The sequence below is a fragment of the Heteronotia binoei genome, chromosome 1 (assembly GCF_032191835.1).
Source record: "Heteronotia binoei isolate CCM8104 ecotype False Entrance Well chromosome 1, APGP_CSIRO_Hbin_v1, whole genome shotgun sequence".
In the NCBI taxonomy this organism is placed as follows: domain Eukaryota; kingdom Metazoa; phylum Chordata; class Lepidosauria; order Squamata; family Gekkonidae; genus Heteronotia; species Heteronotia binoei.
This window is the reverse complement of record NC_083223.1, coordinates 138,275,192-138,288,269: the sequence shown is the minus strand read 5'-3', so window position 1 is coordinate 138,288,269 and position 13,078 is coordinate 138,275,192. Positions and strand designations below refer to the sequence as shown.

The following is a 13,078-nucleotide window of genomic DNA, read 5'->3' as shown; positions in this document are numbered from 1 at the left end:
GACAAATTACTGAACAATTTAATTTTATCCTATCAATAAATTAAACTGGGAATTCATTAAACATTATTATTATTTGGCCTCTACCATCCTCATAGCCAGCCATCACACACCTTTTTATTTTAAAAAACATTCCCTTTTAAAAATAATCACACTCTAATTATTCCACCCTAGCGGAACATTCTCTTGGTGGAGACCAGGGCCTTGCAGGATCTGCTTCAGTTTCCAGGTGTGTCATTATACTAGCCTACCCTGCTCCACCCCACTGACCTGATATGTTTGGAGACTGTCAGAAGTGATTGCCCCTGCCCATCGGTCAATTTTGGGTACATCGCACAGACTTGTAGGAGCACTACATGCCAGTGCTTATGGACCATCGTGGGTTTGATTTTCTGTACAATCGATCAAATTGGTTAAACCGTTTTATCTATGTTTTAATTGTTGTGAGCTGTGCTGAGCCCTGCATACAGGAAAGGGCAGGATAAAGGTCTAATTAATACATAGAAAAATAAAACAGCAAAATATATTGAAAATCATAAATAAAATAATTATTATGAGAACAAAACATAATAACTGTAAAATAAGACTTTGCTTTATCTTTGTTTTTGCTGAAAAAAGTTAACAAATTCTTTCATTTCTGCAATGCATCTACAAGCATTTTTTCTTGTCCTCTTCTTTCCCTCAAACTGCAGCAATGAAAACGAAAAAATCTCAAACTGCATTCATAAAAATAAATACTGACTTTACTGACCAATTTTTTAAAAACTGACAAACTAATGCCCAAGATGGTAAAACTGACTTTTACTGATTTTACTGACCATTTTCAACCCTTAAATACTGACCAGAGCCCAATGTTCAACTTCTGAGATTGCTATCCGGGTCAGGGTAAATGAAATATAGCTTGGGTTTTCTAACTAAAGATATTGCATCTTGAACAGCTGAAATATCACCTACTTAAAAGATGGCTTGAAATAAATTGAGGAAAAATTCTGTCAGTGGCAAAGGAAGCAATTTTAAAAGAGAAACATTCAAAAATAACCTCATGCAGGCACACATTAGAAGATCAATTTGTAGCATAATATCATGTATGTGCGCATCTGTGTATGATATGCAATGAAAACTACATGACTAAATAAAAATCCATGATTATATACATTTCATTTATGAAAATAGAACACATTACTTGTCAAGATATTTGGTGGCAATTATTAAGCCATCTTTCAGAGAAAAGGGAATTCCCTCAGTCAGTAAATTGTATGCATGATGCCATGTTTTTCATTCTATTTTAAATTCAGTTTGGATATCAAAAACCAACAAAAATTCCAAAATCTCATTTGTTGCTGAAGTATTAATAATCTTATTTTCAACACAAAACATTATACTTTTCTATAAGATGACAACTAATCTCTTACTGGTAGACTTGATGGTCTCTCTTGTTGTATTAGGTTCAGTTCTTCATGGTTAGGCTTGCCTTGGGTAAGAGCTGGTTGAGATCTGGTTCCATAACCTTCCTGAGATATATCCTGGATAAAACAGATATGAAACCCTCTGTTATTTATGTTAAAATCTAAACATGGGAATAAAAAATGACTTTTTTTTATTTTACTTCATTTGTTCTCCACTATTGTTCCCAATGAAGACTCAAAGGCTCCCAACATTCTCCCCTCTGCCACTTCATTTTCAAAACAACCCTGTGAGGTAAGTTATGCTGAAGGTATGTGACTGGCCCAAGATCACCCACCAAGCATCCAAGGCAGTGGGGATTTGTGCCTGAGTCTCTCACATTATAGTCTGGCGTTCTGATCAAAACACCACACTGGCTTATGTCCATGTAATGCAGTTCCATTGCCAGTTCAACATCTGCATGTGAAGATTTTCATATGAATCAATAGACGCTGTTTCCACTCCACCTCCCCCCCCCCAATTCCCTTAAGGGTCTATTTGGTTCTACATAAATCCTCCTTGCATGTGCTGCACCTGAACTGGGACTGAATCAAGCCCTAAGTCTTTTTGGTGGAGAAGCCCATGAGAAAAAAAGAAAGAAAGAAAAGTAATAGAGTGTGTTGCTTATAATTTCTTAAAACACTAGTACAAGTTCTACAGTACTCCTTAAATTATGTACATTTCACTACGATCTAAAAATAAACAACATTTAAGGGCATAATCCAGTAAAATCTTTTCCCTCCTGGACTGCATGCAAGTAGCTGAAAATGCTCTCGGGGTAAACTGATGTCCACTTCCCATAAACCTATCAAATCCCATTCCTCTACTTAATGTAAGATGTTCATGCTCCAGAGTCATATGTGGGTAAGTTTGGAAAACAAAAACAGAATCAGGATGCTCCATACTTGGATGCTTTGCGCAAGGTGGACTGGAATGTGCCATATGTTTCTATCTCTATACATTTTAAAAGCAAATTGCTTTGGGAGAAGCTTTAATGAGGTGTCAGTAATCCTGGAACTAGTTATTCATGCATAAACCCCACTGAAGTCAACAGCATTTATCTTTACATTACTTGTGGCAGAATCACAAGCCTATAACTTGGTTTTCAAGCATAGGTCACCAAAGTGGGGGGGGGGGGGGAATCAAAGCTGATTCGCCCTCCCCCCGAAAACATTCCCAGTACTTTAGGTGTAAGAAGGGAATTTCTTTTTCTAATTCAGCTAAAGGAGTGGGGGAAGTAATAATTGCCTGTAAAATGAATGGAGAAACTAGTCTTATTTTCTGTTTACAGGTGTATGTTCATTGCAAGTCTTCCTTGCAACTCTATTCATCCTTTTCTGCTTGTTCTTCAATACACAGCCAAGAAGGACAGAATGTCAAATACTTATTTTAGAATGTGTTAGTGGCAAATGAAAGTTGAAGAACCAGTTTCCAATTGTAGAAAAGAGAGATCACACCTTAATACGCAAATGAAGAACGGTTTTTGTTGTTGCCTCCCCCCATCCCAGTTTGCATAACAGATTGCTCTCAATTTGTTTTTCCCTGTGTTTTAGCTTGCAATTTTGATAAACAACTAAATGGGAATAATTACTTTTACATACATTTTTACGTGAGAATAATTTATGCGCACCTCCTAGAGTGCATTCATAGTTACACATTTGTTTCTCGGAAAGTATGATCCAAACAGTTCAAAAGATCTGGTCCAACAGTAGCTACTGCTGGTCCAGTGATACTGTAAGCTTGTTTAGCTTTAGTGGATGAATGAAATGTGATGTTCCATCCAATACTGATAGCCAAATGTGTAAGAAAGAGGAAAGACACACAGCACAAATTCCAGTGAAGTACCTGTGTTCAAGTTGTAACAAAAACCAAAAGGAGTCTAAGGTTACCCTTAACGACTAACAGAACAAGAAAAGTTACGCTTCTTTATGGATAACAATATATCTTCATTTAAACCGTAAAGCTTCTATTTCAAACAAGTTAAGCTGAACTTTCTGCTCCATTCTAATGGAGCTCTGATACAGGAAAATCTCCTAATAAACATGCATTGTTATGGGTAGTCACTTATTTCAGCCTAACCTCTGTGTCAAAGAAAATGATATTGATATGATGATATTTGAATGATATTGGGAGTGGGGGTGGATTTTTTTTTAATGTTAATAAAACTGATTTCACAGGGTAGCTATGTTGGAATGCAATAGGAACACCCAGATTTTAGTCCAGAAGCATCTTAAAGACCAACAAGATTTTCAGGGTATGAGCTTTCAAGAGTCAAAGCTCCCTAAATCAGAAAGTCATCTCTGACAAAAGGAGTTTTGATTCCCAAAAGCTCATACCTTGAAAATTTTGTAGGTCTCTAAAGTACTACTGGATTTGAATGTAACAATAAAACTGATGTGTCCATTTCTTTTAGGGGAGCATAGAACCTTTTGTGTGTCAAAAAAAATCTTTAAAGTAACCCTTTGGTATGGTTACTATCAAAACAACAATTAGACTCAAAAGTGAGAAAAACTGGTGGATGAATGATTATTACTCACTGTGACGCCCCCTATTCCCCCTTCCAGATTTTTGCTTGTGACACAGTTCTCCCACTGCGTAGGCCAGCAGGTTCCTCTGGATTAATGGCAGGATTTAAAATCAACAAATGGCACAATGCCTCTATTTAGCTGCCTTCCCCGTTATAAGCAACATAAAAGTGTGGGACAGCTTCACAATGGACGAACAAATGAGCAAACCTCTGCTTTTCCTTTGAAATTTAAACACACCCTCACTATTTGTTATCAACACAGAGGTGTCTGTAATAAATCCTCAACAGAAAACAGTAGCTCTTATATTGTTCGTTCAACCTGCTGTCTTCTTTTTGGTTTACTATTCCAGCCAACAAACAAACAAGCATTAAAAATAGGACTGACATTAAATGTTGAAAACAGGCCTGCAAAGTGGGCAGGAGAGTGACAGCTACAAACAGAAGGAAAGGAAGAGAGCAAAAAACAGGAGGGCTCACATTTCTTTCCCAAAGTTGCAAGCCATGTAAGAAAAAAAGCCAGTTATTTTAAAGGCTATACAATTCTTTTATAGCTAACTGTCAATGCACTTGAAGGGAAAATCACCAATTGTACATATGAACTCCTGCATACCAGGGCTGCCTTGTTCATTTCAACTTGGCATAGAGTACCATCCCCACAGAAGAATATTGTCCTTGTGGACATTGTGGCTCTATGGCACTACAGTGGCCATTTTAAAAAAATCACTGGAGGGAGAAGCCAGTGTACTTTATTCAGGTCTTCTAGACAGCCCTGCCGACCCCCCAGTCTGCTCAGTTCCACACACACAAACTTCTTTTAAAAATAGCAACTGAGAAATACCTCATTTCAAATTATTTAATGCAATAGTTTTGTGTATTACTAAAAAGTTATATGATAAAAATTCCAGAATTTAATTACTGCATACGTTTGCTAAGTTGTTCAGCTCCTGCTCCTTAATATTTCCTACTCTGGCATTAAAAGACTACATATAATGGTTTCTCAAATAATAAAAGAAAAATCAAAGGAGGTGTGTTACAGCATATGATTAGGACATCATATTATTACTGAACTGATGACTTTTGTTTACTATTTAAATTGCCTGATAATGTTTCTGAAATTGTAATCACTGATTATTTAGATTCCTCTCCTAGAATGTTCAAAGTGGCCAACTACTAAACAATGGTATAAACCACTGGTAAGTGCTCTGGAGAAACGCAGCCCTTCATGCTGACCACAAACAGACAAATGACTTTGTGGGACATTTTTACCCCTATATTTAGATGCACAGCTTGGTTTGGGATGGAAATATACCTCAAATAACATGTGTGTACTTTTTTCAGTGAGCAGTCAATTGCACACTAAAACCCACTTTGTTCCACAACCAGAAAAGATATGGCAAAAAATAAATGGTTTTAATACCTCTTTAAAAAAGTCACTGAGCAGGGCTTCCCAATCTCACAGGGGAGATACCGCCACTGATGGAACTGATGGGAAGGTACTGCCATTGATGGGAAAGACCAATGCCATCTTAAGCAGAATTGCATCATTCTAAATTGATTGACAACAATGGGCTTAGAATGATATAACTTTGCTTAGGATAGCACTGAATTCCTAGTGAACAACAGAGCTGGTACCTGATTAAATAATTGCCCAGAAAGTCTTGATTGTTGGAGAGGACACAGAAGCATGGAGGACTTCTATAAAATACAATGTTGCCAAAGAAATTCTGGGAGTAAATATGGCATGTGTGTAAAAAAATAAATTAATTATTAATTCCAGCCCTGTCCTGAGGGCCTGGAAACAACAATTTTGAATTATATGCCTGAGACAATGCCCTTTAGATGTCTGTCTGGAATCCACTGAGAGAACTTGTGGTCAAAACAATGCAAATTGGATACAAATCTTCAAGAAATAAAGAATTCACAATGGAAAAAGACCTGATGAATGGACCAAGGGAGGAGATAAATGAGGTTTGACAAAATGAAACAATATTTTTCTGAATCAAATACACAGAGGGGGCAAAGCTAAGCGGGTCTACTCAAAAGTCTCAATTCATTCGCTAGGGTTAATTCACAGAACAGTGTTCTTAGGACTACAGCTGTAATGTTTAGTTCTTTATAAGAATATGTAGATGGAAGCTGATTTATTAGCAAGGGTAAAGGAACTTCTGCCAGTTTTCCTCAACATTCCTTTCTTCACAGGGAAGTTCTTGTTGAAAACTACTGTGGTGAAGAAACAATCAACACCAGATGAACCAGCAGAAAGTAAGAATCCAATATCATCATCATCAAGAAGGTGAAAATAGAAATGTGATCAAGTAATCTGGTATATGCTCCAAAAAGAGACATTCAGAATGCTTCTCTATGAACTGCCTGGTATAATGCTTCTGAAAAATCATATGCACAAGTATGTTATGCTGTAAAGAATGATCACCCACACAATCAGGAACAGCTGCTTATTAATCTCCTTAAGCATATGAGTACCTAGTACACTAATTACCACGGTCTTATTTAAATAAATTGATTTACCATACCTATAAACCCAGGTACTTTATATAGTTCTAGAAAATACACCTTAAAATCTATATTTTCTTCTATTTCCATAGTACAGCATATGTACATTTACATCATTTTCAAAATTTGGAGAAGAGATTGCAGGTGACGGCAGTGAAAAGGGTGAAATCTTTAACAGAGGTCAAGTTGCGGGATAGCAACCAGACAGTAATACATGGCACCAATACAATAATTATTTTCTACAACACTGAAAAGTTTACCTAAACAGGGAGAGAGAACTGTGCATTGAAAATGACAGAAAAGAACTTACTATGATCACTAAACATTAATTCATTCCTAATGCTACCCTCCAAGGTTATAAGCATATGAATACATATGTTTTCTTTTTCTCAACTATTCTTCAGACACCATTGAAAAGAAAAATAATAATGCTAAATATAATCAGTTCTGACTATGCCACAAAGGAACAAATTACTCATGTATATAAATGTTTACAGAATTCTGGTTTGTTATTGTTGTTTTAATGACAACGCAATTAGGAGAGGTATGATTTTTGAGTAGTGTGGAGGATGTTGATCATAACAAAACTATATATGTTGTTCTGAAAATGAGGTGAGAATTGTAGAAGTTAATCTGCTGTAAACAAGCAGGGACCCGCAACAAAATGTTGTACAATGTGTTATATTTATTTATTTATTTATTAAATTAGTAAATTTTTAATCCACCCTCCTCACAAGCAGGCTCAGGGCAGAATACAACAAAACAAAACATAACATAAAAATCCAATGGCCTAGTAATTAAAACAGTTAAAACCATCTTATGTAGGAAAAGGTGACATAAATGTACTAAGTTTTTATAGGTTTTTAAAGTTGTAATTGCATTTTTTAAAACTACAGTGCAGGATTTGTAGTTACTAAATGCATATACTCCTTGTGATGAGACCAACTCAATATAGTACACAGAATGTATGCAATCATTAATCCATTTATTTTGTTTCCTTGTTGATTTTGTGTGTTTCTATATGTGCTAATTCTAAATGTCAGTTCTTTTATTTCTATATTCTTCTGGGTTTTGTAATATTTGTTATGTTGCTTTTAATTCAAGTATTTCTTTAAATACCACATTATATGTATATTTCTCAGCTGTCATTTGATTGGGTTACTCTTGTAAAAAGCAACTCTACATACACACACATGCACACAGCAGATTCTCAGTACAGAACGTCAGCAGTGAGATGGGGAAATGAATCCTGCTTCAGCTACTAATTCTGAAGTACACACCAAAGCAAAACACAGTAATAAGACAAATACAAAACTGTGTGGCCCAAAAATCGCTTATATCACAATAAATTGTATTCAAACATATCTCACAAAACACAATCAAAAGTGCAGAAGGATGAATGGAGCCCAGCTCCAGCAAGAATATCTCAGTTCAATTAGTCCCGTTCTGACAGAAGATAAAATAATGTGACCTCTGTTTGCAGAAATAAGTATCCACACTCAATATATCAATATAAGATAGGAAGTAGCATCACTTGATTTCCTCACTGGAGCAATTTACATGCAAGTTAAAGTGATGGAAGAGGTCAGTGCCAACAGAATCAACAGGAGGTTGATGGTTTTCAAGTGCTTATTCACTGTTTTTCTGAACACTATTCCTTATTCAGGTAGCATAAATACTGGGATTAATATGGCTACTAAACAGGCCACAAACCAAGCTTGTATACTGTTTGTTACTGCAATATACAACTGGTTTTATCCAGTCAGAACTACGGAAAAACCATCCATTCATCCAACACTCTTAAGCACCTGACTTTCTAAGCCTTAGTAAGGGATGCTTCCTTTACCCGCTTTGAGACCTCTGTGAGAAAGATGGTAAGTAAATGCTTCCAATGGTACATTGTCCACAACAATTCCATTATATGCTGCATTGTCATCACTGGCTGGCTAAATGACGACTGTTATGAGACACTGCATGTTTGTCAAGAAACTGACTTTTCATTTTGTGTAAATGTAAATATTTGTATCGGTCAATGTCACTCTATGTAAGTAAGAGATTTGTACTAGCAACTAGGCTATGTTAACAGGCAATTACTAATTTGACATCTGTATAATAAGTCACAACTGTATAGTCAATGTCCATCTGACAGCTAGATTTTTTACATCTAACTTTGACAGCATGTCATCAGGACTCAGGGTTGGATGACAGCTCCTAATTAGATGAGAGTCAGAATTGGCTAGTCAATCATCCAGTTAACTAACAGTTAAGATAAAGGATCATCATCAACACAGCAGGAACACGAAGAACACAGGATACCTGGAAGACAGAACATCAAGATTTCTATCTGTGTTGGGTGCCTGACCAAGAGAGTATCGTGTAAGTAAGGCTTAGGGCAAGTAGCCAAGGAATGCTGCATAGTTTAGTGTAGGAAAAGTTGGCTGGTTGCCATATCTTTTGTTTTAGTGTGTTGTTCTGTGCACACTGGTATATTTTATGTTTGTTTTATGCCCCCCTTTCCCCTTTTGTAAATAAAACTTAGTATATATTTTTCTAAATTTTGGCTTTATTTTTTGCAGACCTGTGACCAGGGATTCCACTGGACCATAAGAACCCATAAGTAAATTGTTTTATAGTGTATAAAGTTATTTTTAGTTATTTTCTCCCCTCCTCCTGGCAGGTCTGAAAGGACATGGCCCAGACAACCCTGGACATGGGTGTGTGCATTTTGACAATGTTACATACCCCATTGATGCTCAATATAGTAAGGACCTGACACATAATATACTTGCAAGTGCTGCAAAAATATCTAATTACTTCAAGAGAGAAGCCATCTTAAAGGAATTTTTCAGCTAGTTCCAGCTAAATTCACTGTTCTCTGATTCTCTGCAGGCGTTAACCAACTCCCCTCTCATACTGGCAATTATTCATCAATATTATCTCCTTAGGTATGTTAGTTATCTCACTGTAAATTTGGTATAGGAGTGGGGATTCACTCGTCCTAGAATATTTCATGGATACTGCCAAGTGATTAGGTGAGGAGGTCGGGAGGTTATGGTCAGCATTCTTCTATAAGTATAGTTAGAAAGAAGAATCCTTATCTCCTATGAATCACCCGTCCACTTCCCTCCCTCCCTCAGAAGCAAGATTTTCCCTTGTTTTTCCTTCCCTTTGTGACTGAGCCCCCCTAGTTAGCTGTTTTCTTCTTGAATAATTCTCACCCCATCACAATATAATATTTTGATTGTTTGCTCAGCCCACAAACCTGAGGGAAGGAATGGGAACCCCCTTCAACTTATACAACTTAAATGGGGTTCAAAAAGAAGTCAGATCAAATCAAGGGTAAAATTTCTGAGATAAAACTGGTACATGCACAGACTTTGGTTCTTATGTTTCAGGTTAATCAGAGTTTTTTAAACTATTCAGGGTTACTTAAATCTTTATGTGTCCCGCACTGAGCCTGATTGTAGGAAGGAAGGGATACAAATGGAATAAAATTAGTAAATAAATGTTAACAGACTTTTATTCCTGTGTTTTCCCCAAACAGTTCAGAACACTTTAAGTATTTTCTAACACTTTTAGTTTCCAGAAGGCTGCTGCATTATTTTCAGTACCCAAACACCTTTCTCTTGAAATACCAATACTTGTATTGAGTTTTTAACCAACTCTTAAGATCTCTAAAGGCAGCTTCTCATCATACTACGCTACAGATTTCTGTACTCTTCACAGTTAACTCCCTTTTTGACTGGGTAGGGAATTTTCTTCTCTATCCCCTTTCCTTGGTCCAAACAGGAGTCTTTGCTTACTTCCCACACTTCCTTGCCAACTCTTCCCCCAGTTCTCCTGTCTATGTTAAATTGGTCTCAGATAAGGCTAACTTCCAAAACTATCAGTACTCAACTCAGTCAAAGCAGAAATCTGTCTCCTCAGCATGCAGCTATCAAGTCTTTCTCTCCTCAGCTCTGCTTGGAGAAGTCTGTCTATCAAGGCTCTATGTTTCTGTGAAGAATTAACCCTTTACAGTCCTATACCCTGTTTGGTAGGTAGGTAGGTAGGTAATTTTATTTATATCCCGCCCTCCCCGCCGGAGCAGGCTCAGGGCGGCTAACAACATCATTCAGTTTCCCTTATACAAAAGACAAGGTTACATTAACATTAAACATTAAAAATTCTGATAGGTTTAAAATCACTTAATTAAGTTAATAAAAGTGCTAATGCTAGTTGTGCTTTTATAATGGCGGTAGTCATTAGCAATTTCTTTCTTCGTCAGCGAAAGCCAGTCGGAAGAGGAAGGTCTTGCAGGCCCTGCGGAATTGTTCAAGGTCCCGCAGGGCCCGCATTTCCTCTGGAAGTTGGTTCCATAGGTTCGGGGCTGCAGAGGAGAAGGCCCGGTTACGGGTACATTGCAGCTTCACCTCTTTCGGTCCGGGGGTGGTCAACAAGTTTTTTCCAGCTGACCTCAGTGCTCTCTGGGGTTCGTATGGGGAGAGACGGTCCCTAAGGTAGACAGGTCCTCGACCATATAGGGCTTTAAAGGTAATGACCAGCACTTTGTAACGAACCCGGTATATAACTGGCAGCCAGTGCAGCTCGCGCAGCCCAGGCTGTATGTGCTCCCATTTAGGGAGCCCCAACAACAGTCTGGCCGCTGCATTCTGCACCAGCTGCAGCTTCCGGGTTCGGTACAGAGGCAGCCCCATGTAGAGGGCATTACAGTAATCCAGTCTCGAGGTGACCGTTGCGTGAAGTACCGTTGCCAGGTCTTGGCGCTCTAGGAAGGGAGCCAACTGCCTTGCCCGCCTCAGGTGAAAAAAGGCTGACTTGGAAGTGGCTGCAATCTGGGCCTCCATTGATAAAGAAGGCTCCAGTAGAACTCCCAGACTCCTGACCCGGTGCGCCGCTTTCAGCGGCGCCCCGTCGAAGACCGGGAGAGGTATTTCCCCTTCCCGGGCGCCCCGACCCAGACAAAGGACTTCTGTCTTCGCTGGATTCAATTTCAGCCCGCTCCCCCTCAACCACATTGCCATGTCCTGCAAGGCCCGGTCTAAATTTTCAGGGACGCAGCCAGGCCGGCCGTCCATCAGCAGATAGAGTTGGGTGTCATCTGCATATTGGTGGCACCCAAGTCCATATCTCCTGGCAATCTGGGCAAGAGGGCGCATATAGATATTGAATAATATCTATTTTACAGCATGGCAAACTTTTTAAAATGCAGTCCACCACAGCTCACTCAACACAGGAATCTGAGGAAAGGGTTGAGAGCCACTTTTAACTTGAACCACTGAAATAGCACCTCAGGATGTTGGAAGTTAAAAAATAACATATTTTATTCAATGTAGAAGGGGAAATGTCAGGCAAAATAAGGCATAAAATTTCTGAGGTAACTTGAATAAATAACTTTTCTCTTTATTCTCTTTGATAAATAACACTCTACTACATTTCCCCAAACATTTTCCCAAACACCCTAGTACATTTTCTCAGACACCCTACTTACTGGAACACACTATCCAGTATCCAAACATGTTCACTAAACACACCAGTATTATTTTTGAACTTTACTGACTCTTCTAGTTTCAGAAGGCAGTCTCCAACCACACCAGGCCAGGGATCCCAGGGAACAGGAATGTATTTTTGTACATTCAGAGTGATCTTCTTGTTCTGACTGGGTAGGGAAATTCTTCTCTCACTAGAAGAGCTATCCCCTTTCCTTGGCCCAAATGAGAGTCTTCACCTAACTACCCACTATTCTTTGCCAACCTCCCCAGTACTTGGTCTGTGTTAAGCTGCTCTCAGTCAGTACTGAACTCAGGCTGTCAGTCCTCCACTCTTCTCCATCAGGGCTAGACTCAGACTGAATGCTCCTCAGCAGTCAGCTCTCAAGTCTTTTTCTGTTGCTTACCAATCAGATTCCTTGGATCAGTCCTGTCACTCAAGGCTCCCTGTTTTTGTGAAGAATTAATGTTTCACAGTCCTATATCTGTTTATACAACAGTTCTAAGCTTTTAAAAGTGCAATTCATCACAACCCCTTTACCCTTTTCTCCCTACTCCCCCTTGCTTTATTTCAGAATAAATGGGACCAACTTTACCACTCGATAAAATCTAATGATAAGGCCTTCTGGAGAATCATTTCAGGTATTCTAAAAAACAATTCTGTTACTGACCCAACTATTTCTGCTCAAGCGTGGGTTGATTTCTTCTCTAACGTATTTGCTGCACTATGTGTATCCTCTCCTATCTTCATAAACCCCATAGTTACTGATATGCCAGTCTGGCCTCCAGTAACTCTGGAGGAAATCAGTAATTTATTGAAGGGTTTAAAAGCGGGTAAAGCACCAGGCGCTGATGGCCTTCTTGCTTTTGGTGAGGGGGGGGGGAGACAGGAAAGAAACTACAAATATGGTTAAATATTTACTCTGCAAATCTGCTGCCCTATGCATTTTAAGCTACTATTCTTCCTCACAGGCAATTTCTGAGTAATCCAGTCAGCATGATTATGACATGTATCTATTTCCAAGGATTGAACCAAAGTGTCTCTGCATCCATTCAGCTTTTTAGAACAGAGATATGTAGTAACAGAGGAGTAACATCTATCTGAAAAAGT

The 13,078-nt window shown here is 38.4% G+C and overlaps 1 protein-coding gene across 10 annotated transcripts in view; it reads right to left on the bottom strand.

Annotated features, from left to right (window-relative positions):
* ARID1B (AT-rich interaction domain 1B) overlaps nt 1–13,078 on the bottom strand; it is a 670,312-nt gene that overhangs the window by 460,738 nt on the left and 196,496 nt on the right. For all 10 annotated transcript variants that reach the window (XM_060241209.1, XM_060241219.1, XM_060241263.1 and 7 more), the window contains exon 4: nt 1,410–1,520. In XM_060241209.1, coding sequence (XP_060097192.1) covers nt 1,410–1,520 — 111 coding nt within the window. The remainder of the gene's footprint in view (nt 1–1,409; nt 1,521–13,078) is intronic.